The following is a 27,419-nucleotide window of genomic DNA, read 5'->3' as shown; positions in this document are numbered from 1 at the left end:
TTTTGAAATTTTTATCCGTTAGAAGTAGGTTTTTGGATTTTTGGAATTTTTCTGGCGGTTGAAACGCCGTTAGAAATGAAAAAGGAGAGAATTTCCGACCTGTTGTCGGTTAGCCTTTGTCTAACTGTCTAGACAGGTTCGTTGACCTAGCAGGTCGGTTCTCGACCAAAAAGTAAAATTCTAAGTCGGTTTCTCCGTTAGAAATTACTTTTTCACCGTTAAAATTTTAGATTTAGTATTTATAAATTACTTTCAACTGTTGGAAAGTAAAAAGCCGACCTAGTTACGGCTAATTCCGACCTAAAACCACGACTTTACCGGTGTCGGTGTCGGTGTCGGTTATGGTCGGTTGCCTCCGTCCGAGGTCGGAAATCCGTTGTTTCCCGGGTGAATTCCGCGAGTAAAGTTGCGGGTCGTTGTTCAAAGCGAAGGTCCCCGTATTATGGAGTAATCCTTTCGCGTTGCAGGCTCTCGTAGCGAGCCTGGTGGCCGTCGGTTGGGTCCGAAATTCCGTACGTTTGGGAATGCTCTTCTTTGTGAAGAGACAAAAACTGCGCTCACCAGCTGTGGCAGGGATCGCTTCAGCGATCAACCCGTTGTCCAGCAGCTGTAAGACGGCAAGATCAAGTTGATCTACAGTCAAGGCAGAGGCTGCGTTCGCAGTCAATCTGGCAGAGACTGTCAGGGTTCTCCGAAAGTTCTCCAAAAAATCAAGCCTTTACCGTCTCCTCAGACGGTCCGTGGGATCGAAAACCAGACGATCTGCTTACCATGTAACAGGCAAGCGCGAGGAGCTCACAGATGTCTTTATTGACATAAAGGCTGAACACAATGCTGCGTAATAGCAGGAAGAAAGAACAAAGCCTGTATGGCTGAATCTAGAAAACTGTTGCTAGATGCGTTCACGAGCGTGTCCAAACGTGAGTGACGCTGGCGGCAACAGTGTGCGTGATGCGGCCATATCAGCTGTGTGCTGTGCGCAGACTGGACTCTATCCAACGCGAGCGTATAAGCGCTGAGTCATACGGCGAGAGAGGGACGAGAGAGCAAGTATGCTCAGTGTGTGCGCACGCGGTATATCCACTTCAGTGGATGAGTGCAGTGCAGCAGCACACATACGTACATGAGAGAGGCAAATACGGCATGTAAGTGAGTGCTAGTACGCCACTTGTGGGCGTAGCACCACGCACAGGCTCGTACGCCTGATAACCTTGAACTTGGCAGTCTTAAAGCCTACTTCAAGGACGAGAAACCGCCGCACTGTATGTGTATCACGAGAAGGAAAAATCCTGATTCGGAGCACAAAGACAACGATTATTTTAAAAAGCCGAACCAGCCATGGCCTTAATCAATCCAATGAAACTTACATTATTAGATTACAGTACCGCTTTTTTTGGTGCCACAAATTGTGCTCCTAACTTGTTTCATACTTGGCATAGTAATATTTAGTACTTATCGTTAGTGCTACCGTGCTACGTATGTGAAGATTTAGTATGATAATAAAGTGATAAGCGAGTATGTCAAGTAAAGCCTTGAAGCCAAATCAATTACACACGTAAAAAAGATTATTTTGGTCGCAATGTTAACAATAATAAGCCTATAAGAGCCCATTGTGAGCTTAAACACGTCGTTGTGCCCAAGCTTCAGTTTGCACTGAATCGGATATCCAAGCGTACGAGTATTTTACTACAAAACTAAAACGAACGCTGTATCTATCCGCTCCAGAACAATGTTACGCCTGAATTAGCAGTCCATTAGAACAAGAAAGAGCAACTGCACTGGAACAGCGGAAACGCTCGTTGATTTGACGGCATTACTGTACCCGGTTCCGGCAATGCAAAAAAAATGAAACGTAAACCTAAATTATTGCTATCTGTTCGGTAGAAATTTACGCGCGTATTATCTGTTCGGTCCGCCGATTACGGATACTTCTAATGCTCAGTTCCAGTTGCTTTAGTGGAACGTGTTTCATGGCAGCCTGCTGAATATGTATGATTACTCTGACTGAAGAGGACGATTCTCTTGGAAGTATGCTGACAGAAGCATATTTCGGTGTATTTCGCAAGAACAGCAGTGGGTGATTTGGAGTGCACAGATACGAGCGGCATGATCGTTACCTGGAAGCTGCATTGCAAAACTCCCTTTTGGACACGCCGCAGGAACTTTGCAGTGGTAAGAAGGCTATGCCGCGTATTCAATCTTCTTGTAATAAAGCGGTATTGCCGCTGACATGCGAATAAATCGACATAAATTCTCAGAGACCTCATCATCCATTTCCTGTTATTTGCCAGGTTTCAGACTTCCATGGACAGGCGATGCTGATGTAAGCAAGTGATGCCCGGTACATAAGACAGACTATCCACAGGCGAGGTTTTCATTGCACCCATATCAGTCAACATTTGTGAAAATGAGCATTACCGGTCTTGTTTACTGCTTTGCTGTTCTTGTTCCAGCGTGCGTCGTTTACGCCCAGGGTGCCGATGGTAAGTAAACTAGGGAAGTGCACCGCTGCTCGCTAGCACTAAAAGACCGAAGCGAAGCTAGAAAATATTTCGAGAAGTATTTACAACTGGGGAAGTGAATTGCGCGCACGGGTATTGAAGCACTGAGCAATTTTTCTTTTACTGACTTTAATATTCGTAATAGTGAATGATAGAAGACTGCGTAATGTCAGACACTTTTAAATAGTAGATTCATTTATACATAATATTTACGAACGATGTATGTATACTAAATACTTAATTAAGAAATCTGGCGCAGGCGGTCTGTTTTAGCACTCCAGTTCTCTTTACTTCAGAGCGGTAGATTTTTTCTGTTTTATGGACTGCAGAAGATTCAAATAGACAGCTGAAATATCGCCAATCCCGTCCAATTTTCGTGCGGGAAAAGTAGAAATGCCGACATCCGCCCCTCTAGCCGCACACTTTACATACGTTCTATAACCTAAAGTGCCGTAAGTTCTGTAAAAGTGAGCCTACCAATGGTGTAGCGCTGAATCTAGGCAGAGCGCAACAGAGCAACGAAACAAAAACTTAAAATGATGTCTCCAGTGTCCAATTCCAGTTTATTTTTTTATTAAGTACTACATATTTGAGAAAAACTACACAGAGTATAGTGCCAAATTATGGCTCAGTTCCCATGAGCGTCATTTCCATGGTGTTCTGCTTGACCTGTGGTCAGAAAAATTACACAAAAAATAGTGACTTTTCTTAATTTAATTTTTTGTCGATCAATACCATTTTTCAAATTGGTATTCCCGCTCCTTCTGGTACCCGGCGTTAGTAGGTTAAAGTGAGCGGCGAGACGAGCTATATTATATATGCGTAAAGAACTGTATTTCTGTATTATTATAAAGGTGACTGCTCTGCGCCCCGATATCTGGACGTACAGAATTTGGCTTTGCGCCCCGAATTTCTGGGCGCAGATACTGTATATTGGCGATTTGCTGTTTTTTTGAAGGTTTTTCATGTTTTATTTGGCTTCTTTTACTTATTTAACAACTCAATTTTTTTGTTGTATGTTTTGTTGTCAAAAACAGGACAGCTTACATATACAGGACAGTACCTTAACCTGAAATTTATTTGCTTTGCTTTCTCGGCTGGATACTGGTCAACCAAGTCGTCCAGCCTTGCAACTACCTCCGCTGCGTTAACCGGAATTAGCTTTGCTAATTCTTTTGTGCATGGATAATCAGTGTTATAAGCTTGGTGTAAAGTTGCTGAAAACCAGGATTTTCAGACTGATTCCGTAATGTTGTGAGTATGCTTTTAAGTACACCATGCGATAAAAAGGGGAAAAACAAAACAAATAACTTAGCTATTAAGGGTACTCAGATTCTGCAGTTCTCTCTAAATTCTGCTCTCCTGCAACCTTAAGGGTTAACAGAGTGAAAAAAAATTAGTTAAAAAACAGTCAACTGCCGGAAAAAGATAAAAACTTCGATATTTCTGCGCCCGGACATTCGGGTGCGCAAAGCCAAATTCTGTGCGCCCGAGCACTCGGGGAGCACAGCTGAATTCTGTGTGCCGGTTGGTCGGGGCGCACAGCCATTTGTATTATAAATTACTGGATAAAGAGCCTTGGAGGAAGTACTGTATACATGTATTACAGTGTATACGTGTATGAGCTACGGTATTACCACTCCGTACACTGCCTTTCCTAAGTTTCCTTATTTTTTACCCCGAACATTATCATTGGGCACTGCCTTTATCTGCGTGCGCGACCTTTTATTTTTTTAAATTTCTTCATGTAAAATTATTTCCGGATCTGCCGTTTTTTCCTTAACAACCGCTATTGCCGCGTAATTTCACGCATCATCACCAGTTATACGTAAGTAACTCTCGGCTCCCGGATGCCAGTTTTCTTCGCACAGGATCTGAAATCTTCGACGTTGCCGTTTTCGTTTTCGAACGAAATTTCGACCAGTTTCGCAGGTTTTTTCTGTATTTGAAGTTGCCGCTTGGTCTTTTCAATGTACAGGGAGAAAGGCAATGTACAGAGTGAAATTAAGGTAGATGAAGATTGTTTACGGAGTGATCCCCTTAAGTTATTCTGGGTGGCCACGATTGCGCAATAATTTATATGTGCGTGACCGACGTGACCGACGTGACAGAAAGTCCCGTTTTCTTGAACATAGAGGACCTTCGCTTCGCTTCGGTCGACCAAGATGCTATGCGTCAGTACACGTCGTACATCGTTGGTCTTTTGTGCAGCTTTAATGCCCAAACGTTGCGTTAACACGATTTGCGAAAGAAACGACCAGTGTGATGGAACATGCGGCCCAGACTGCAATAATGGACAATGCGAATGTTTGCACGATGACCTTCAAAGTGAGCAAAAGAATGGAACGTGCCAAAGAATAATCAGTCAATCCGTACCGCCAGGTAGCGATACCCCTAGCACCCCAGTGCACCTGTTCCCAATAGCGAACACTAACCCACCAAAGCCTGCAAAACCGGTCGGCCACTCTACCCTCTTCCCAATCCTTGTCACAAGACTCACAACTCACGTGGACCGTCCAACCACAATCACACCATCGGTGACCCACACAAGCTCTAGCATTGTCACTGAAACGGACGCTACGCCCACGGCCACGCCTTCTGGGATTCGTACACGCCCTAGCGGTTTCACTGACGTAGAATCTCCGCCTACGGCCATGCCGTCTCTGACCCGCACCGGCCGTACACGCCCTGCCGCTGTCACTGACGTGGACCGTCGGCCCTCGGTCATGCCATCTCTACCCCGCCCACGCGATGCCGCTGCAATTGGCGTCCTGCGAACGGTCAAGCAATCTGCAGCCTACGCACGCAACCCTGACGGCAGCGTCCTGTCCCACCGCCCCGCGGCGCCAGCCAAGCCGAAGCCTGGTAAAAAATAAGCAGACTTATTCGACTGTCCTTGTGAGGGAATGTTTCGTGTCGCGCTTCATATGCTTTTATTGAAATACGAGTATCTTTGTGCTAGCTTGGCCATGCGTCTTGATAAGACACGTTATGTTTGCCATGGAAAAAACGTCAAAAATTATGGTTATCCGCTGATACAATAAATGCTTCGATTGCTTTCAATGCCGGAGAGTGCTAGTAACTAATTGGAAGGTTAGATGGGACGGTAAGATTTTGACGTGGGCAAAGGCAAAGCTAAAAGTGAAGTTAAGGCAAAGTGAAAAGGGAAAGTGAAAAGGCAATGGGAGGGAAAGGTTATCTTGGCCGACTTCAAAGCCGACGGGCGTTTTTTCCGAACAACTGTAGCTGACTTGGCAAAAATAGCGTATCAATGAGCGTTAACAAACATCGAATACCGACCTACCACTCCTGTTTAGTAAAGAGATGTAGTGATGCTTCGTTTCGAAAACATTACGAAACTTGCTTTTTAAATCAATGAAAACATTCGATTAAACCGGCCTTGGCCGACCGGAGCGTTCTGTTCACCTCTCCCGTTTTCTTAATTAGTTACAAAATACCGAACAACGATCATTTTAACAGACAAGTTAACTGGAAATAGGTAAGTACTATAAATTTATGTGATACCGGTATTTAGATTAATTTTATTATTAAATTTCTTTATAGCGGTTGGTTAACACTTATCACAGCACAAGCGTTACAGTTGCATTGCACGAAGCAAGCCGTTTATCGAATAATGTAGGCCGCAAATAATGTAGTACTACTTCCGCCGGCAAATTGAGCATTCTCGGCCCGGATGAGAAAACATTTGCTCTTATAAAGGTAAAAGTTGACGTACTAAGTACATAGGTGCCGTAAAGAAGTTTATGTAATTTTTTTTTGATTCGGGAATCTCACAATTATCAGAGAAATTTGTCTAGAATTATGACTAAACAGTCACCATATTTTACATGAATTTTAGAAAATCGTTGCACGGAGCATTTTGCGTAAATGGATTTTTTCGCGATATGTTGTTCATAAAATATTATCTTTGCACGTTATCATAGGGTCAGGTCATTTTTTGACGGCACTATGATAAGAATTGTCGAATAACAAAAGAGTAGACTACAGGGTTTAATTTGAAATTGTTGGTTTATTTTTCAGTTTTTATATAATTGTCATTTGCTTGTTTTTTTCTATTATTTAGTTAGTTACCGAGAATTATTTATTCGGTGAATGGATGTTGCAACCTTCGGCTCAGAAGAAATCTTCGTGTCGTGAAAATTCTGCATCACCGTATTTAAATGCGCATATTACATACTACTGCAGCATACATATAACAGAAACTCTGACCTTTGATAGAATGGACTGTACTTTCTCCGTCCAAGTTCATGAGCGTGTTTATCGTCTCATAACCAGCTGTTTACTATACACTGTAAAAGACAGGCCGTACTCAATTGGACTTTGCTACCGCAGTTTCCCAAGGTAGCGCGTAATATGCGGGCCACAACAGCGCATTCCACTGGTTCGCGAAAACAAGTGCAAAGGGCAGCCGCACTGACCACTCTCTGTCTGCTCCGTGCGTGCCTTTCAGTCTGGTGCTGAATGAAGCGCTCTTTGCTCCACGTTCCACGTTGCCGGCTGTAGCTAGCGGCAAAGGTCATTTGCCGTTTACCCGTTTACCGAGGCGGAAACTTCCCGGCCGGTAAATGCTGCACGCAACCGCAGCGCTATTTAAAGCCACTACAGTGGTGCAGTTCATCATTACCAAATAATTCTCTGATTTTAATTGCGCTTATTGAGTTTGACTTAACATTTGTGCTTTTTTCCCTTTTATTCGGAATTACGTTTTACACTTTATCATGGAAGTCCAACGCGAACAGCAGCAGTCGAAGCAGCAGTACAGCCGCGAGCAACGTGACCAACGGGAGCAACGCGAGGTGCAGCATTCCGAGGTGGAGCAGACCAGCTACATGCAGACGCAGATCAAGGTGCCCATCATGAAACTCCCCACTCCTTCCATCATCACCGTTCCGTTGGCGCAGGAATTGGTCGGCGAAGGCTTCCAGGTACGAAGTTATTGACCGTTTATATTTGCTTAATTATTTTCCGGTTATTTACTGAATCAGTATTGATTTATCATTTATTATCAATCATTTATTAATTTTAAATTATTTTTGTTTTAGTTCTTCAATTGTGAAAAACGAATGTTTTTGTGAGAATTTTTAAAATCATTTCTCAGTTCATTTTAATTTTCTTTGTCGATTTTCACTATGAACTTTCCTAAAATTTCTGACATAATCTTTTCTGTAGTTTTCTCAACTTTTAAGAGCAACGGCTAATACAGAAAAATCGAAAACCACCTAAATATGCTATTCTTTTTTAAGATAAATTATTTGAAATTTATTTAAAAGTTATGTGCGTTTGTAGAGACTAAATATTCATAAAAATAACAAAATTCAGTGCGTTTTACGACTTTTTTAATTCAATAAGTAAATCTAACGATTTAATTTTATTCGGTATAGCTTTGTCGACTCTGATTTGTGCTGCAGAATTTTATTGCGGTTTATTAATTGCTCTATCTGTACAATGGTACATCGTTTTAACAGGCATCCATCTCGCGCATCAGCGGCGTCTCGGAGGAAATCCAGATCGTGGAGAACGCCCAGCTAGAAGAAGAGACCCGCCGCGACTACGAAGCCAAACAGCGTGAACAGGAGCAGCTGCAGCTGGCCTTCGAGAAGGAAGTGGAGAAGAAAACCGAAGCCTACCGGAAACAGCAGGAGATTGAAGCGGAAATCATCCGCAAAGAGCTGGAGAAGCAGCACATCCGTGATGTGGAATTCCGCAAAGAGCTGGTGGAGCATGCCATTGAGAACCAGAAGCGCCAGATCGACATTGAATCGCGCTACGCCAAGAAGGAACTGGAACGGGAACGCGCCAAGGCCCGCATGATGCTGGAAAAGCAGAAATTCCACAGCGACATCTCGGTAAATTTTAACTTAGATCTTTATAAACTTCACCTTTATGAAATTTATCTATGCAATCTGAAGATGTTTTTCAATAATTCATAAATATTTAAGTGTTCAATAAATAAATATCAAGAAATATTATCGAATTTTATGAAATTAATTAGTTTTTGCTGAGATATACTCGTAACAACGTTTTATATGTGATACCTTTAATTTTGTTTAACCTTCCAATTTTTAAAAAATTTAATAAATTTTTTTTGCTGTCTGTCTGTGAATGACTTTTAACACGCAATTAGCAGTGATTCTGTGAAAATTTTTCTTCACCCTTTACAGCATGGAATGTTAATATGTCTGTGAATTAGTAATCAATGGTCCAAAGTTCAAACAATTCATTCTTGTTCTTCATACTAACCGGCATTTTTTTGTTGAACAGGTTAATTTGGAATCCCATGCGGCAAACACCCAGGCCGGCGAGCAACTGCAAGTGGTCTCCGAGTCGGAGAAATTCCAGTCCAACCAGAAAGTGTCCTGCGGCCAGCAGCGCGCTGGCTAACCCCGCCTACAGTAACCGGGACGCTTCCCAACTTGTACAGGAATACATTGTTAATCTGTTTCCCGAACGAGTCTCTTAACGTTCTGTACTCATGTCTGTTTTGTACCTTCTTCAATGTCTAGAATAGTAAATTTTTACAGCTTATTGCTCGTTTTTTGGTTTGTGGTTAATTTGAAATTTTTTGTTGGTATGGTCATTTGCCATAAAATGTTTTTCGGCGATTATGTAATACAGCGATTTACTCGTACATGTAGCCAAACACGAATAAAAATTAATATGTCAGAAAAAGAAATTAGCGAGAACAATTGACTATTTTTACTCACTTGCTCACCAAAATACTGCATTTTGCAACACTATACAAAGTGTACATGATTATTATACAATGTATATGCGCGACGCGATAGTTCTACAGATATTTGTACATGCGGAAGTGAAACATGCATGTACCCGCGGCACTGTTTACTCGCATTGATTGCGTTTGCCTGCATATTACTTTAATATGACCAGAGCAACGCCACACACAACAACAAGTCAACAACATCGCTTTCCATGCTGCAGACGTCTTATACACGTTTACTTACCACACGTGTCCTACATCAGAAAGCAAAAAAATGAAAAAAATACCGGCGTCATAATTATTTCGTGTACTGCTTGCTTTGCGCTGCTTTACCTTCTTCAGTGAATCTGATGATGATTTTGTGCACGCTGGCATCGCCACGCCCAGAAAATTCAATGGCTTGATCTACGCACATCAACATTGCAACGTGGAAGAATAAATTGTGTTGATTACTGCAGTTTTCCGGGAAGTTGTGATACATCAAGATGTGGCGATTTCTCAACGGAAGATGGAATTCTTTTCATTATTTATTATTCATTTTGGCGATTTTAGTAATTACATTGGGAAGCGTGACCTTCTTTACACAAAATCAGATCATCGATCAGTCCGAAGAATATTCCAAGGAAAACTCCATCGAATTCGATAAAACACCGGCAGATTCTTCCATGAAATACGACAGTAATTTCCGTCTGCAGAATTTATTGGACAAATACGAGCGGATAAAAAGCAGCGTTCACGATACGGCAAACGCCGCCACAGCAGCCGTTATTACGCCGGTAAATGTGGAAAAGAAGGATACGTTGGAACAAGTTCTGGATTGTCCCCGAATGACGCGCAAAAGATGGCCGTGGTACGGCACACCGGCGTATCACGTGATCAAGGATGAGCACCAAGCGTGGAGCTGGGTGAAGACGTTCCTAGCGGCTGCTTGCGAGGGATGCCGCAATGCGACGGAAGAGGGATTGCTGCAACGGATGATGCTGCAGGCGAATCAGCATTTAGCGTCCTCATTGAGCAGCAGAAAAATCGCATCCTTACGGTACGCTCTGCAAAAATTGTTCACTTTTTATGCGTTTTTAAAACCACTCGAAAACTTTGAAATTTTGAATTTCTTTTGAAGATAAATCCCACATTATTTTAACTTTTCGTACGTAGTGAATTTTTAAACGATACATACAGTATATAATATGCGGTATCTGTGTAGTCCGCTAAACTAACTTAATTCAAGGAACTACATAATTTAAACCAATTACTTTTTTAAGATATTTTTATATTCAGTTTGTTTAACCGGCAAATACGAATAAATGCGTTTTTATTTCCGAAGCGTTATGGAAAAGACTTTCTATAGTAAAAAAAATAATCGACGTTTTTATTTTTTTTGGCGGTATGATCTGCTTAAATTTTAACCAATTGGCTCATCGGTAGCTTTGCTCCAGTGAACGCTTCCGTTATCGATGAGCGGATTACTTCCCTGGTTAGCGACCCACAAACCCAGATTCAGCGCACCGTCATTCCGCGTTCCTTCTGCACCAACGACACCAACTGCCTTCCCGCACCCTTCCTTCCGCTGCGGACGACGTCCGACGTTCTTTCGCTAACCGGCTCGCTTGACGATTTGCACGATATGACGCAAATCATCACGTGCTCGTCTGCTGAATTCCTCTTCACTACACTATACACAGGTACACGTTGGCCTTATGAAACGAGTAAGCAGTTTAGGTTTAAGTTTAAGTTTAATGGTTTAACGTCCGCACACATTCAGGGAAGGATCCCAATTCGAGGCAGCAGACACTCACAACAACACTTTCTGATGTTAATTATTAAAAGTGGAATAAACGATTTATTTATATAAAAAATTGATTATTAAAGGAAGTACTCATGGTTGTTTTTGCTTAGAACCGAAAGACGACATAAACAACGACCGGTACGCCACGATGTTTTATGACTGGCTCAACGTCATGTACTTCGAGTACGACTGGATTCCGCTGGCAACCAACGAGCAGACATGCCAGGCGCGTTTTAACTGCAGCATATGGATTGCCTGGCGGAAGTGGAAGGAAGGGGAAAGACTGGAGTTCCTTCCGCCGGCGGCCGACGGGACATTGCCGTATGAGGTGGAGCGGTTGAGCAGCTTCTTCTCCAATCCTGACCCGGGAGCATGTTATCGCCGCGAGCATTTTGGTGGAACATACGATCATGAAACGGCACAGTCCAAAATAGATGGCCGGTACAAACCCGAATTACAAAACCTGGCTATATTTAAAAAGTTTTGCTTGTTACACATATAGAATCTGTGAGTGATAGCTTAACTATTTAGAAAACCACATAAGAAACTGAAAACACAAAAAATAAATTTTTTCATTATTTCTGGAATTAAAATTTGAGCATATTCTAAATTAAATTGCAGATATCATTAGTTTTATTATTTAATTAGAAATGATCATACTTCAAGTAATAAAATTGTCAATAAAACAATAAGGGATTTTTATTGATCGTGTAGTACTGCCTTGAATTATTCAAAACAGATTCATTAAAATTTTATGGTTTAATAAATTTGTTCAGGGTCATAGAAAAAAGAAAGAATAACAGCTACAGCAATGAAATTTGTAACTTAGGAAAATGATTATTTCTTGATAATGTTTATACATGCATGATTTCGCTTTACTTGAGTACTGTTTAAAAATAAAAAAATTGAGCGGCTCATGGGATTGATGCAATGTATTTACAGATACACGTTATGTATGGACCGCTTCCCCAACCGCTCTCCGGAGGACTGTCTGGTGTACTCCTTCGGCATTCGCGACGACTGGCGCTTCGATGACCAAATGCACAGTCTCGGCTGCAGCGTGGCCTCATTCGACCCCAGCCTGTATCAAAACTCCTCGCAACGCGCCGCCCACCACTTCTTCTACAAATGGGGCCTGGTCACCAGCCCCGAACACATGAGCGGCAACACTCCGCCCGCCGAATGGACCCTCAAGACCGTCAACCAGATCCGCCGGGATCTTAACCACACCCACAGGAAACTCGACGTCCTCAAGATGGACTGCGAAAGCCCGGAGATGACCTTTCTGGACGCGCCCGACGCTTGGGAGGTATTGGCAAATGTTGGGCAGTTAGCGCTGGAGCTGCATTGGTTGCCGCCCGGTTGGCAGGTGGCGCCCAAGGATTTTGATGGGGCGCGGGTGCTGCGCAATATGGCGCGCATCGTGCACCGCGTGGAGAAGATGGGTTTTGTGATGTTCTTCTCCCGGCCGACGCCGAAATGGGTGGGCTTCGATTTCCGGGCGTATAATCGCACGGTGACCCCGGTGAGCGGGGCGGAGGCGTTTGTGTATGAGGTGTCGTTTCTGAACAGTAACGCGGTGGGCAAAAAAAGTCGCGGCGGCGCTGTACTACAGATATGAGGCAGCTTCGAGACTCAGTTTGCACGGTGTCTGTCAGTATAATACTATTTTGCTTCCCGATCCTTTGAAGGACGGCTGAGATAATTATACTAATCGCGTGTTGGGTACCGCCAGTAGCGTCGAGCGTGGTCACTACATCGACTGACGCGCTTTGGATGAATATGCATTAATGATGGTTGACCAGTAGGCAGTGAGCGCCGCTGGATGTTGAGAAATGCCAGGTCGAAATAAGAGCGAATATTCTCGAACTTCTGCATTATACACCGTACGTGTCGGTACACTGTAATTGAGTTGGTGATTGCGCTGAAAAACTGAAGGCGTTTGGTAAAATGCACAGACGCTTCAAGCGCAGTAAAACGCGATGTACAAAGCAGAGGTGTACACCTCGCGTTGGCAACTTTTTTCGAGCAGTGCCAAGATTTTTAGGTTCGTCATAGTTTGACCGTCGCCGCAATCCGCAGGGCATTTCCCCTTGCACGACACAAAATATTTTGAAATAGAAGTCATTAAATTTTAGCCTAAGATAACTAAAACACCGACAGATTCGGCAAGGGTGAATATTTATCAATCAAGGTGAGCATTCTTGTAGTGCGCCATAAGGCTTGCCTGGATTGTAGAATCCCTCAAGCACACCGCACGTTGCGGTTATTATGTGACAGACAAACTGCATATGAACCAACACTTTGACTCAGCAACAAATCCGGGTTTGGAAACGTGTTTGGCCTCAACAAACGCTTGAAAAGATTCCAAGCGGTTCCGGAAAGGCCGTTTGACAGAATAGTATATGTTTATGGCAGACAGAGTAAGGCACATTGCAGAACCATCGCTTATAAGAAAACTCTAATCAGTTAGCGCCCGGATAACCGGAACTCACCTTATAACTGACATTCCTTCTGGCGTAAATGTCTTACGCTAATGTATGCCTATATATTAAGGCAAAAAGCATGTCATGCTGCAATATACCGGTAAACAGGAAACAGCATCGATTTTTCGACCATGAATAGTATACTGGGGCATTGGCTCCGCTTTCGTGGCGTGCCAGAGTCCACGGCATTTTTTCTGCTTTCTGTTATGATTGTTTTGCCCATCATATCATCGGCAACCATACAAACCGACAACGAGATTGCAAATCCATCGCTTAATAAGTCCAGGATAAATGGCCAAGTCAGCAAATTAGGTTCGTATTTTTGCCAGGTGCAAATCACGAAACATAGTCACTCGTACATTTTGTTTTGTTAATTTGCGGTACTTAACATTCCAAGATAAATAACATCGACGCATGCCAGCCATTTCTAGGGGCCCCTGAAGCCTTTCAAGGAACCTTCAGCGTATGCTCCCGACCCCCTGTCGTGGTTCCGGATCTCCTTATGGAAATAGATTATTACACTTTTAGCCTCATTGGGGTTATGCCTGCAAGCTTGGATATGTGGTGGAACTTGTTCATGCGGCAGTTCCAAACCTACCTTGAACTGAGCGGATCAGTGAGCCGGCACACAGCTGCCGTCCAGCTCAATAACCGATCAGTTGCTGAGCTACAGGATGCCCTGACCTACGCTTGGCTACCTATGTTCGGTAAAATACCCTCAATCAAAGTCTCTGAGTATACCATGCTATGAAACGACGTTCAAGAAGGTTGCGTTAGGCCCGCCTAGCTTTGCTGACCCGAATTGCTGGATCTCTTTCAAAGGGCGCTGGTCAGCGTGAGAAGTTTCATTCGGCCGAGGCACCGAACATTGTACCACAAAATTATTCCTAATTACTTCTAATTATTTTCGACAATTTTCAGCCGTTTGTCCGTAGCCTCTAGTGTTAGTTTAGTGCATTAAGCGCTCCTCATTTTACGTTGTTTCATGGCTTAGTGTATCCCTAGAGAGCGTTGTCGAATGTCGACTAACCTCTCATGTTCACTTTCCACTTCTAATAATATTATTGTGTCTTTATGTGCGTTCCAGAAAGGAGCAACCGCACAGCCGTACGTGCTGAAATCCTGCGCATTGAAAACGGAACCATGTTTTCATCGAATGGGTAGCCACATGAACATAACATGCCATATTATCATCGATAATATTATTTATAATCGAATGATTGATGAATTATGTAATCTGCAGATCACCAGTAGCCCTGATTACCTACATGTTGCCAATCTCGGATGAATTCAACTCGTCGGATGTGTCGCATGACTTTTTCCTCGTAGATGTGGATGAAGTATACCCGTCGAATTCCTCCCGCAACCTGCCTCGGGATCCCTGGTTGTATCCTTGGAACGATTTCGCAGAAACCGGTTCATCTTTTACCAGCGATATCACTCAGCGATTGCAGGAGAAGGGTTTGACAGCATACGACGGTCCGCTGTTTTACCAGAGCGGCGGTATACTGGACGATATTTACCTACGGGCAAACTTGACATACGGCCTCTTCGATACCGACGGGTTGAAGGCGGATGTGCTGGGAATTGTTGAACAAAAGCGCATTCGACAGAACTGTAACGACACGGGCATGACCGATGTGGAAGTGCATTTCGGTCAACTCGAGCCAGCAATTGTGCCATCGCGGACGAACGGCAAATTTTCCGAGTAAGTGTACTTTTTCAAACAAAATGCACGCACTAAGAGCGAGAGCTGGGCTTTATTAAATCAGGACTGAATACACCGTTACTGTGTTATGAGCAAAGCTTTACTACGATTCATTTTATCATTTTATGGACCTGCCAGCCGTTCTGACGAAAAGGGAACGGTTTCTCTAATTCTACGCATATTTGTACTCTCTATACACTTTCCGTGACCTTCGGTTAATTTTATGAAAAGAAAACTAAAACGCTCAAATCAGGCAAGTGCCGTAAGTGCCTAAACCAAAGCGATGAAGATTCTAATTAATAACTTTACCGATTAAGAGTTTATTATCATGCCACCAAAAGTGGCTCGATTAGCTGACAGACCGAATATTAAGGTTGAACGATTATGAACTTTCTAATCAGAATTTTAATCACTCAGCATTGTTTTGCGCATTCTGGTGTGTACTTACGGTTTTTTAGAGCTTAAGTTTTATCATGTTTCCGAGATGTGTTTCTCACTTCCCGGTTTCTGTTGCGCATAGTGTGACGGTAATGCCCCTACCATTCGTGGTCAAAGTGCAAGAGAAGACCCTCATTTCCGATACGCTCTATTGGTTCACGTTACCCAACCATACCCATCGCTACTATGTTTCCTCAGAAACGGCGTATGGGAGAAAGATAAACACCACCGGTCTTCATCTAGTGGATCAACCGCCACTGAATCCCACGCGCTCATTCCGGATGCATCTAGATCGCCCACTGAATATACAGCGGCTACCGTTGCTGGAAGCTCTGATGACATCGCATCTTAATAACCTCAGCATTGGTAGGTTTTTCTGCAACTTTCTAGCAGCATCGATATCTCGGTTTTCCTTATGTTTCGGTCACTTTAATTATACCGTTTTCTGTTTTGGTCACCGGTCACTTACACCAGTCAACAAAAACGGCTTGAAACGCTGCTGGTCGCACAACGCTGAAAAGTTTTAGACAGGTCTGCATTCGTCAAAACCAAACTGAAAATGTTAGATTTTTTAATTTCTGAAAATTGTAAGCGTGGAAAGGCGGTACTTTTACACTACGTGCGATCCAATTCCTCTTCTTCCTTTGGAGTTTTTATGGAAATTTTTTTAGCTCATGCGTTAAGATTTATAACGACGTTTTCACTATGAACGCTATTCATTTCTGGCATTGTTGTTTCTCAGGAAATTTTAGCATTATGTGATCAAATATCAGAACATACACTTCGAGTGAACGAAACATTAGAAAAACCAACAAAACCTGTTTTTGGAGCTTTCTGGTAAAGTTTGGAGAATGAGTGTCTCACGTTTTGGTTCTTGAAGGTGCCCACAACCGGGCGGAGGTGCGTATCTGGGATTTTGATCCGGATGGTTGGGTGGTCAATTTTTTTGTGGTTCTACATTATGAGCCCCAACGCCTTAGTCCGTGGAAGGGATTTGTCCTGGATGCCAGACTACCGTATACTGCCACCATCTACCGCAAACTGAATGGCTTAGAGCTTCGCTTACCACCCACCAGTACGGTGTATCGGCTGATGACCGCTAGTGTTGACGAATACTCGAAGAATACGATGAAAGCATCGATTCTGCGGGAATGCGAAGAAAATGATAAGTGGCTTTCTTTACCGAGCGAAGCGCCGGCCTGTCCACTGAAGAAAAACTTTACATTGTACGTCGAATGGCAGTCGGAACGGCCGCAGTCACGTGACCTGGTTAATGGGTCCACAATGGAGCTACCGGTAAGCTATGAATTAATTCGCACTTCCTGATTAAATACCCTGGGAATTATATCCGCACTATGTTAATTCCATTGTTGGAAACGGTACCATGGATGATTCGTTAAACCCGGAGTTACTAAAAAATTAATATGCAATTAGCTAGTTAGTATCTAAATTAGTGGCCACAGGAAATGATGTCATTTCGCGGAGTACTGGCTTGCATCCATAGATTCTGTTCTTCGCAGGATTCTGATAAAATCTTGGATGCAGTACAGCAAGCATTTGCCGCCGCGAACCCCGTGACTATGGATAATATTACTCTGACCATAATCATGACGGAGCGCAACGACAGTTTACACACAGCCACTGAGTAAATATTATAAATGCATTTACACAGGGAAGACATAATTATGTAAAACTATTAAAATGTGTGCACCGGGTTTTAGCTTTTCCTAGCGCCATTTATAAAGGGGAGAATATTCCGCCAGTAATTTCTTATAGTAATTATTTTTGCTTTATCTTGCAGGCGAGACTCGGCTAAGATTAATTTTGCCGTATCGTATCCCAAAATGAAGAGCGGACTGTACTGGAATCTTTGGCGTTATCCATCTCTTCATGAGCTGAACGCCGCCTTGCAGAGCATTGCAGGCGCTAACGTAGTATTTTTGCCCGGTGCAAACCACGGAATTCATGAACGCATACAGTACAGCATTGTCGGTAAAGGTTATATCCGGTTGCTGCTGAGCAGTCGGTCTGTGATGGTGCAATTCAGAAATAAAAATTTTGTTTCGATAAATTTCGCTACTTACGCAGCATTCCATGACGATGACGTCGACACATGTGGCCTTTTCTAGGAGCCAGGGAGACATTTCCCGGAGCCTTCAGCGTGTGCCCCACTGCGTCGGAATCGGATCTTCTCAAGAATCTATCGTACTTCACTAATCGTCTCTTTTCACGTGTGATGTGGAACAGAAACTTGGATTTATCGTTTAACAACTTCATGTCGCAGTTCCAAAGCTACCTGGAATTGCAAGGAGTAATGGGCCGGCACACAGCTGCCCTCCAGCTCAATAACCGGTCTGTAGCTGAGCTGCAGGATGCCCTCATCTACGCCTGGTTACCTATGTTCGGTAAAATGCCGTAAACTAAAGCCTCTAAAATATTCTAAGCCATGATACGACCATCCAAGTATGCCACAAAACCAGAGCAGCTCTGCTAATTATAAGGAAACACTGACCAGTGTCCTTAGATCGATTTTGTAATTTATTTCCCTAGATAATTCTTCATACAAGGAAGGGTTGCGTAAGAGTGGTAAAAACGGTGTTGCAAACCCGACGCAACATTCTACAACATTTAGAAACAAACCACGACAACGATGTAGCTCGATTCCGAAAACATTCTGTTCATTCCATGATAATATTGTCTTTTTGAATCAGTCGTAAATCATGCATTTCATTCACAATTTTTATTATATTATTTCTGGTTGCCTTGAGAAAAATTTGAGCAGTCTGAATACAAAAATTTTATTTTAATTTTCGGTTTATTCGGTCATTTTTCCGTAGACAATATGTTAAGTAGTTTCAGTGGATTTTATCTCGTTTCGTAGCTTGGCATATCCTAGAGGCTCTTATGTGAACGCCATTGACTATTCTCTCAGGTTCGCTTTCCTCTACGAACTGTGTCCTTGTTTGCATTTCAGAACGGGGCAACCGAACAGCAGTACGTGCTGAAATCCTGCGCATTGAGAACGGAACAATTTTTTCATCGAATGGGTAGCCAATAACTGAAATTAAACACTGAAATATGTTTGTCGATAATTAATAACAGATAATTATGTATTCTGCAGGTCGCCACTAAGCCTGATTACCTACATGTTACCCGCGTCAGATGAAGAGGAACCATCCGACTCGGATGAGTATCCGTTGAGTTCCTCCCGTAACCTGCCTCGGGATTCCTGGTTGTTCGCTTGGAACGATTTAGCAGAAACTAATTCATCATTTATCAACGAATTCATTCAGCGATTGCAGGAGAAGGGTTTGACAGCATACGATGGTCCGCTGTTTTACCAGAGCGGCGGTATACTAGACGATATTTACCTGCGGGCAAACTCGGCATACGGCCTCTTCGATGCCGATCAGTTGAAGGCGGATGTGCTGGCAATTGTTGAACAAATGCGCATTAGTCAGAACTGTAGCGGCGCGGGCATGGACGCTGTGGAAGTGCATTTCGGTAAGCTCGAGCCAGGAATTGTGACATCGCGGACGAACGGCAAATTTTCTGAGTAAGTGCACTTTTTTTTAAACAAAATTCACGCAACTAGTAGCGAGTGATACGCTTTACTAGTTAAGACTGGAACACCGGTTTTGTGGACACCGAAAAAAGCTTAACTACTGTTTTTTTCAGCTTATGTATTGGTGAGGGGTCCGACGAATAGCGAACGGTTTCTCAAACTGTCCGCTTAATATGGCGTATATCGTAATCCGAATATATTCTCATGCGTTTTAGGAAATTTTATGAAAAGAATACTAGACCGTTTAAAACAGGCAGGTGTGCTAAGCGTCACAAGCAAAACGATTAAGGTTCGATTAAGAACATCACTGAATAAGAGTTTACCATTAACAAATCTTTTCGACAAAACTCTTCAACAGAATCTGAATCGCTCAGCGTCACTAAGCGCAGTCTGGTGATCATTTCACTATGGGTTTAGGTTTATGTCATCTCTGCGAGATGTGTTCCTAAATCACCGGTTTCTGTTTCACACAGCGTTACGGTGACGCCGATACCTTTTGTGGTGAAACTGCAACAAAAGATCCTTATCTCAGAACTGGTTTCTTGGTTCCCGTTGCCCAACCATACCGATCGTTACTCTTTTTACTCCGAAGCGGTGTATCGAAAAAAGATAAATACCACCGGCCTTATTCTGGTGGATCAACTACCACTGAATCCCGCGCGCTCGTTCCGAATGTATCTGGATCGGCCACTAAACGTTCAGTGGCTGCCGCAACTGGAAGCTCTGATGACATCGCACCTTAATAATCTCAACATCGGTAGGTTTCTCTGCAACTCTCTAGTGAGATGTAGAGAATGCAGATCGCAAGGGTGGGTTCTTCAAGGTACTGATAACCGAGCGGAGGTGCGTTTATGGAATTTTGATCCGGATGGTTGGGTTGTCAACTTTTTTGTGATTCTGTACTATGAGCCCGTACGCCCCACAATATGGAAGGGATTTGTCCTGGATGCCAGACTGCCGTATACTGCCACCATCTACCGGAAATTGAATGGCTTGGAGCTGCGCTCACCACCAACTGGTAAAGTCTACCGGCTGGTGACTGATAATGTTGGAGACGACGCGAAGAATACGATGGAAGCATCGATCCTACGGAATGCGAAGGAACTGGCGTTTGGCTTCATTTACCGGGCGAAGTACAGGTGTGTCCCCTGAAGAAAGACTTCTTATTGCACATCGAATGGCATTCGGAACGTCTACAATCAAGTGACTTGGTGAATGGATCAGTAAACGAGCTGCCGGTAAGCTATAGAATAGTTTGCTCTATGTGATTGTTTTTCGCCAAGCGTTTTGATAACGTTTTGGGGTGATTCATTAGGCAATTATTTGACATTTAGTGGCTCGTATGCAAATTGCTCTGCTGGATCTCGAAGAGCGCAGTTGTGAGGGAAACCAGAGTTATCATGAACTGTGACGAGTGTGACCGCCTTTAAAATTTACAATTACGGCGCTGGAACAGTTCATGAAGCGCCTGCGATTCCCTCGTTTGCCGAATCGCTCGGTCTCCTGTGTGATTTAATAGCGCCCAATGCGCAGTGGCTATGTTGCCGCAGCTTTTGCGCCTAAATAGTCTTATGCTGTTCTGCCGCAGCATGTGCTTCCAGCAAGCCTATTGGCTATTTTGCCAGCACATTGCTGGTTTTCAGCTGGTTAGCTGTTTTGCCGCACGTCCGATTATGTGACGAACTAGTTTTTGATACTGCCATTACCAAAGTATCTGTACTGAGCGAGCACTAAACAGAGCAGCTGCAAACTGTTATGTACTGTACACTGAAAACGACTTTGATTACCAGATGTAGTAATAAAGCTTGCCCATCATCAAGCGTAGGTCCATCATTGCTTGGACCGTTTCTTTGCAGAGCTCCGATAAAATCTTGGATGCAGTACAGCAAGCTTTTGCCGCCGCGAACCCCGTGACCATGGATAGCAACGCTCTAACCATCACCATGACGGAACGCAACGACAGTTTACGCGAACCACCATGGTAAATCACATAGCAATAACCTAAATAGGATTACTAAAGGGTTTACCGGGTTTGGCCAGCACCACTTAAAAACGGAAGAACATCCGCCAGTCATTTCTTTTAGTTATCACTATATTTCTGCTTTTTCTCATAGGTCAAACGGTGTCAAGATTCGTTTTGCCGTGTCGTATCCGAAAATGAAGAGCGGGTTGTATTGGAACCGTTGGAGTTATCCACAATACGGTGCGTTATATACCGCCATAATGAACATTGCGGGCGTTTCCCTTATCAGCGCATGGCTAGGGTCGGGGCCAGATTTTAATTCCGACACGCTCCAGTTCTTCTAGAATAATTCAAATCCCATTTACCGTTTCTCTTTGCAACGGAAATCAAACAATACCTCGTTTAGAAGTCTCGGTGGTTATGCAAAGTTCTGCAATAAAGTTCTGCAAGGTCCTGTGACATGTTTTTTTCTATAATGCGGCATAAGAAAGTCGGTGTAACACATATGTCGATAACGGGTTTGTTGGTGATCGAGAAGGACACGATCCCGATAATTCAGAAGAAAACTTTAATGATCTGTTTTGTCTTCCCTAATGTTGCAGACAATATTATGTTACTCATTCATTCATCCTTGTGCAAATATGCTATTTTTACGCATGGTAAATACAGAAGCGTACCAATGTCTTCTTAACGCGCTCAGCATGCTCCAGTTCAGCTTCCCTGCATTCTGGGTGATGGATGAATAAAGAGAGCAACTATAGGAGTCATATCTGTGTACATACATACACCAGAAAATCCCGGTTTTCAAGGTTAATCGTTGCCTGAGTGTAAGGAATGCGAAGAGTTTCCGGAAGTACGACACATAATGCCTAGTTGATTCAGTGAGCAAGTCTGTCAAGCAAGTTTGTGATTCAGTGAGAGTTTGTGATTCAGTGAGTGTTTTTGGTTCAGGAACCGGCGTGAATAAGCCCGTCCGGATAATGAGCACGTAAAGGTACAGCTAATCGTGCTAACTAATCGCGCTTAGCACGATGGCTACTGCACTATGTTTACCACAATGCGTAAATGCGCTCCGCAGTTAGATTGCCTCTTACTGCGCCGACCATTTTCTACGAAGTGTCTCGGGGCAACGGTTTTTACTGGAATTGCAATACTTTATACTGGAATTGTTGCTTGGAAATGGAGTTATAGAAATAAAACCGAAATATCGAAAATGGTAAATTTTAAAAGGTTAATGTTTTTTTTACCCTTCCTGAAATATGAAAGGCCCCTTGGGGGCCGGGGGTGTCTTCCTAACTGCTTTTTTTAGCTAGCTATTCTATGTAAAAATTTAAATTATTAACAAAATTAGTAAATAAATTAAATTGGTCCGATTTCGCTGTTGCAAAAGTATAACATTTACCACGAAGATGTCTGGTACGATCGTGCTCCATCGTAAATTCGTAATGCACTTTGGAAGCTCGAGTAGTTAGGTCGCTTGGAGCACTTTACTAGGATGCTACTGTAAGAATTTTTGCTCAGACAATCAACATAGCAAAAATGATTAAGAGCAAATAAACAGAAGAGGTGCATTCTTTAATATTTTATGCATTTTACTGCGTTGCATATTGTAGAGTGATTTCGATAACAACTGTAGTGTTTCGCTGTGTCTCAAAATTCCCTGTGGAACTTCGTACAAGGCGTACGAAAGTATGCTTTGATAGGTGGCAATGCCAGTAACATTTTATGACAATGATAAAGCATGATGCTTGTTAGCAAGCAAGAGGTCGAATATTCTCGAAATGCTTGGACACTGGAACGCTTCACATCCAGTTTTGATGTTGTGCGTTGGTAATATTTTTTTAAGAAGACGCTCTTTTATTGCAATAATAACAAAATCACAGCAAATCTGCCAAGAAAAACAGCATCGGGCATTAATCAATCCCGATCAGGCAATCTAAAAGCTAAAAAAACGACCTTGTTGAATCTCATTGCTACAGTGATTCTTGTAGTACAGAGCAGGATATTATTAGAGTTTCTCCGGGTCTGCCGAGTTTTCATTTTGCTTTTTTCAGTTTCACCTCTGTTTCCGCCAAAACTAATACTTCCTAGTTTGCTATTTAAAACAGTCGTTTAAAAATTCTGTCTATATGCTAATTATTTATGATACATACTGCATATCTACTACATACGCAGATAAATATTGAATATACGAAGAGCATTCTGAAAGCAAGTTTTCCCATTATGTCTCCTTGCTATTTCAAGTTATAAACAAGTTACAAAAATTTTTGCTGGATAACAGAATAATTATGCAAACAATCTAAAGGAATAAGAAACAAAAGAATTGAGGAAGAACTTGCTAAATGCAAAACAGAATGGCAAACGCTACTGTTGCACTTTTCTCAGCATAATGTTTTAAAAATAATAATTCTTTTGATTGCCGCTTCCGACCTGGCATGTTTTCAACGAAAAATTTGAAGTGCCAACTAAAAAATTTGATCTTGATATTACTGTGTAACATTACATTTCGAAGAGGTCAGGGGTAAAAGTAAAAGCAAAGTTTTCTTTCACATCATTCCGAACTTCCCGTTTTTCAGCCGAGAGGAGTTATAAAGGTCACGCGTGCGCGCAGACTTAATGAATTGTTTTCATGAAATTTGATGTTTTTTATTTCGCTTTTCTACAACATAGCTAGAGTTGGTAGTCCCTGCCGTGAGGACAAAGGCTAAACTACATATGAACGTTTAGTCCGGTAGCGTTTTCTTCGAGGGCCTATCTACAGTATATAAGGGGCAAAACTAAGCGTGTTCCACGGTTCCCCTGTATTGCTGCCGTCACCCGCCTGGAGTGTGACGTTACGGCAATACATATGGTTAAATCTGGCGCGGTACATAAGCGCCATGTTTAGCCACAACGTAAAACTCCAGGCGGGTGACGGCAGCAATACAGGGGAGCCGTGGAACACGTTTAGTTTTGCCCCCTATATACCGCAAAGCACGAGAAAAGACATCATAACATATTAAGGACGATTTCGCAAATCTTCAACTACATAGTATTATAAGCCTGCATGTACAGCCCTGGCCAGCCAAGTTGGGACAGTTTCTTCTAAAAATTACTACGCGTCTGCTGTCAATAAATAAATATTTATTTCTTACTTTACTGCCGAATGTGTCCGGCATCTTTTAAACTGCAGGTCTTTATGTTTAGAACGTGCTGGAAATCGCAGTGAGCTGAAAACTAAGATAGACCAGCTGAAAAAAACCGCTAAACCCGTATGGAGTGACGGTTCTCCTCGCACTTATTATTTTTTTAAAAATTCCATTGAGGCCGTAGTGTAAAGTCAATAAACCTTAGTTGTTAACCATCCAATTCTTCTGAGGGAGGTGCCTGACAACAGCCGATTTCAGTCAAGCCGCTATGACCTTTGCGGTGCTTCGACGAGCACTGCTAAAATGAAGCATGACCTTATTTGCAAGCTCGCCGCGCACCCGCAGAATGCCAGAGAAGACCTTTTTTGTTAAAATCTCGCTCACAAAGCATGAAGCGTCAGTTTCAGGTTTTTAATCCATGTAGCAAGCCGAAGGCAGTCGGCTCAACCACTTTCAACAGCCACCACAACTTTTTGTTGTTACAGCTTTGCTGTTTTTTCTTCCATTCTTCTGGAAGTCCCACCTCCCCGTCTATGAGGTGGGTATTCCTTTGCACATCAAAATCAACTAACAGGACTTGCAACTTATTCACTGAAAGTAATTGTTTTATGCTGTTTCAATCTGTGCGCTAGGCAACCACAATCCTCGGTTGGCCGTTTTTAACATACAAGTCTATGGGAGATGCCCCTTGTTGCAACGCTATGCCGACCACTGATCACGCAAGATTTTTTGTTCTCTTCCGTGACAAATACTTTTGGGTCACCCAACAGTCAGCAGAAAAGCTAACGTAAAAAAAACGGTTTTGGGAATTTATTAAAGCGGCAGATGTAAGCTTCCCAAAAAGGACTGCTACCTCTCCCCATAAATCAATGCTCGGCTCGTTACCGAGCTATCAAAACATTCCGATTTTAGTATTTCTGGATTTGCGATAAAAAGTTACACGGGATAAGTCCAAATATAAGAACAGAACAACGCCTACAAATATTTGCCCATTGTTTTCTAAAAATGCCCCAACTTGGCTGCCCAGGGCTGTAGTATACAACGTTATATTGCCAATAGCTTCTGTGTGGCCTGGGAATTAGGATGAAAACAACAAGGTTTTAAAATGTTTCACGAATTTGACGTGTCTTAAATTCGAATTTTAATGACAGCTGACTAGCGGCAAGGAGAAAACTTCTGAGTACAGCAAAAAACCTAAGTTTTAAGTGCTTTAGTGCAGTATTAATTCTACTACTACCTTATTACTACAACTACAACAAGGAGGAGAAACATACTAAACCCTACTACAAGCAGGAGAACACACAAGTCTTTGCTTTTTGGGTACAATGGGTGAAGCGGAAAAGTTAAATGAATTCTGGATGTTATAAAATGCAAATAGCTTTTTCGCTTGCTCTCAGTGGTTTTCTTACTGACAACTATGTAAATCGGTTTTCATCAATAAAAAGGTTCCCAGTCTTTACTTACGTCAACGTATACATAAACGTATACTACAACGTGCACACTGTACTTACGTGGAGTACGCATACAGTATATAGGGGGACAAACCAGTCTACTAGGCCCGGTTCCGTGTACTGCTGCCGTCGCCCGCCTGGAGTGTGACGTTACGGCAGTACATGCGGTTAAATCAGGGGCGGTACATAAGCGCCATGTATAGCCACAACGTAAAACACCAGCCGGCTGACATCAGAAGTACAAGGGACTGGTTCGGCTAGACTCATTTTTCCCCCTATATAGGGGGCAAAACAAGGCATCTTCCACCGTTCCCCTGCACTGCTGCCGTCACCCGACTGGAGTTTGACGTTGTGGCTATACATGGCGCTTATGTACCGCGCCTGATTCACCCGTATGTACTGCCGTAACGTCACACTCCAGGCGGGTGACGGCAGCAGTACAGGGGAACGGTAAAAGACGCCTAATTGCCCCTTGTATACAATAATTACATATATGAATACTGACTTGTATGTGCCAGAATTTTGGCCCTATTCTCCCGGGCCAGTGATCTCAGCTTCTAATCACCCATTTTTGCTGAAATAATGTGCCCAATATTACCCTCAATGTTGCCGGGAATCTACCACCACTGACCTTTTGCAAACTTGATTTTCTGAGACCCTGTGGTCAGTCATAAGTTTATTACCATGGATGCCATAAGGTTAACATGGGTACTTTTGTTTATTGTTACCAGGGGTTTATTTAGTCATTTAGTGTATGTTTCTTTGATAAGCACAAGGGCAAGCATTGAGCTTCGGCGATCATAGACAAACGTCAATCTACAAAGTCTCACGCTGTTCTAAAAAAATCTACGATTCGGGAAAGAATTTGTAGATAGATGTCTTAAGAAGAACCCAAACGTTCACTCGCCAGCAAATTAAGGTGATGATCCTACGTAGCAAAGATAAGCATATAAATGTGTGGATATACATGCATAACTAATAGGTGATACAAGCAAACAAAAATTTGCCAAACAAAAATGTAGACAGTGGCGATACACCGCATGTAATGTAATTTTCATGCTCTTATTAGTAGTTTTATCGTCATTCGCGGTCGTAAGCCAGTATTCATCCGTGCTCGGCTTGTATTAAATACAGTATTTAAAGTTAATTATTTTAATTTTGCTAATTCGTATAATTATGACACAAGACATGTATGAGCAAGGACATAATTAGACAGAGTACACTCAGTACAGCACAGTAGAGTACAACGTAAAAACTCTAGAAACGGCAGTGTGTGGACGATAATTCGCGTTTCTAATGCAAAGGCTTTTTAAAATGGCTTTTTAATGCCTATCTAAAGTGAAACGGATTTTCGACAAAGATACTGCTGTAAAAGGCAAACTTGGCGCACTCTATTCTTCACTGTACATGGCTTTGCAGTAATTCTGTTTAAAAACGTTTTTTGAATGGCGCATCTTGTATTGTACGGCAGTTCCGGATTGTATGTAAGTAAGTACATGCATAAATCTGTTGCCCGCTTATAACCGCTTATAATAAATTACAAAATCCCTGTGCTGCAGCTGCACAAAATGTAAATGATTGGTTACTGATCTAGAAATAAGAAATACATAGATCGGAAACTAACTAATGAGAAAATGCATCCGCTTTCGCGATA

At 42.7% G+C, this 27,419-nt stretch overlaps 3 protein-coding genes and 1 long non-coding RNA gene across 4 annotated transcripts; all 4 read left to right on the top strand.

The window, feature by feature from the left end:
* The first annotated feature begins 2,187 nt into the window (after positions 1 to 2,187).
* Positions 2,188 to 4,881, top strand: LOC129593043 (uncharacterized). The gene is made up of 3 exons (XR_008691040.1): positions 2,188 to 2,323; positions 2,454 to 2,483; positions 4,713 to 4,881. It is a non-coding gene; the product is annotated as an uncharacterized LOC129593043 (long non-coding RNA).
* Positions 4,882 to 7,136: 2,255 nt separating this feature from the next.
* LOC129592981 (cytosolic-abundant heat soluble protein 107838-like) lies at positions 7,137 to 9,195 on the top strand. Its single transcript, XM_055489156.1, has 3 exons — positions 7,137 to 7,447; positions 7,988 to 8,368; positions 8,784 to 9,195. Exons 1-3 carry the CDS (start codon positions 7,241 to 7,243, stop codon positions 8,901 to 8,903), a joined length of 708 nt encoding a protein of 235 aa, XP_055345131.1. The 5' UTR covers positions 7,137 to 7,240; the 3' UTR covers positions 8,904 to 9,195.
* A 269-nt stretch (positions 9,196 to 9,464) lies between these two features.
* LOC129592990 (uncharacterized) lies at positions 9,465 to 12,880 on the top strand. The gene is made up of 4 exons (XM_055489168.1): positions 9,465 to 10,279; positions 10,666 to 10,922; positions 11,137 to 11,467; positions 11,969 to 12,880. The coding sequence occupies exons 1-4, from the start codon at positions 9,726 to 9,728 to the stop codon at positions 12,645 to 12,647; spliced, it is 1,821 nt and encodes a 606-aa protein (XP_055345143.1). The 5' UTR covers positions 9,465 to 9,725; the 3' UTR covers positions 12,648 to 12,880.
* Positions 12,881 to 13,623: 743 nt separating this feature from the next.
* LOC129592993 (uncharacterized) lies at positions 13,624 to 21,662 on the top strand. Its single transcript, XM_055489171.1, has 15 exons — positions 13,624 to 13,824; positions 13,944 to 14,219; positions 14,600 to 14,672; positions 14,756 to 15,220; positions 15,741 to 16,024; positions 16,539 to 16,954; positions 17,179 to 17,303; positions 17,460 to 17,650; positions 17,788 to 18,063; positions 18,633 to 18,705; positions 18,780 to 19,214; positions 19,697 to 19,980; positions 20,047 to 20,461; positions 21,080 to 21,204; positions 21,338 to 21,662. The coding sequence occupies exons 1-13, from the start codon at positions 13,644 to 13,646 to the stop codon at positions 20,373 to 20,375; spliced, it is 3,408 nt and encodes a 1,135-aa protein (XP_055345146.1). The 5' UTR covers positions 13,624 to 13,643; the 3' UTR covers positions 20,376 to 20,461; positions 21,080 to 21,204; positions 21,338 to 21,662.
* Positions 21,663 to 27,419: the final 5,757 nt, after the last annotated feature.

The sequence above is a fragment of the Paramacrobiotus metropolitanus genome, unplaced genomic scaffold (assembly GCF_019649055.1).
Source record: "Paramacrobiotus metropolitanus isolate TYO unplaced genomic scaffold, Prichtersi_v1.0 Parri_scaffold0000058, whole genome shotgun sequence".
Lineage (NCBI taxonomy): Eukaryota > Metazoa > Tardigrada > Eutardigrada > Parachela > Macrobiotidae > Paramacrobiotus > Paramacrobiotus metropolitanus.
Note: the sequence above shows the minus strand (reverse complement) of the source record. Positions and strands in the feature narration are given on the sequence as shown.

Bases quoted from the DNA above. Each gene is read 5' to 3' on its own strand.
- LOC129592981 (XM_055489156.1), top strand. From the start codon at position 7,241: ATGGAAGTCCAACGCGAACAGCAGCAGTCGAAGCAGCAGTACAGCCGC. The intron at 7,448-7,987 runs GTACGAAGTTAT...TCGTTTTAACAG, and splicing joins TGGTCGGCGAAGGCTTCCAG to GCATCCATCTCGCGCATCAG. The intron at 8,369-8,783 runs GTAAATTTTAAC...TTTGTTGAACAG, and splicing joins AATTCCACAGCGACATCTCG to GTTAATTTGGAATCCCATGC.
- LOC129592990 (XM_055489168.1), top strand. From the start codon at position 9,726: ATGTGGCGATTTCTCAACGGAAGATGGAATTCTTTTCATTATTTATTA. The intron at 10,280-10,665 runs GTACGCTCTGCA...GCTCATCGGTAG, and splicing joins AGAAAAATCGCATCCTTACG to CTTTGCTCCAGTGAACGCTT. The intron at 10,923-11,136 runs GTACACGTTGGC...GTTTTTGCTTAG, and splicing joins CTTCACTACACTATACACAG to AACCGAAAGACGACATAAAC.
- LOC129592993 (XM_055489171.1), top strand. From the start codon at position 13,644: ATGAATAGTATACTGGGGCATTGGCTCCGCTTTCGTGGCGTGCCAGAG. The intron at 18,064-18,632 runs GTAAAATGCCGT...TTTGCATTTCAG, and splicing joins CGCCTGGTTACCTATGTTCG to AACGGGGCAACCGAACAGCA. The intron at 18,706-18,779 runs GTAGCCAATAAC...TGTATTCTGCAG, and splicing joins ACAATTTTTTCATCGAATGG to GTCGCCACTAAGCCTGATTA.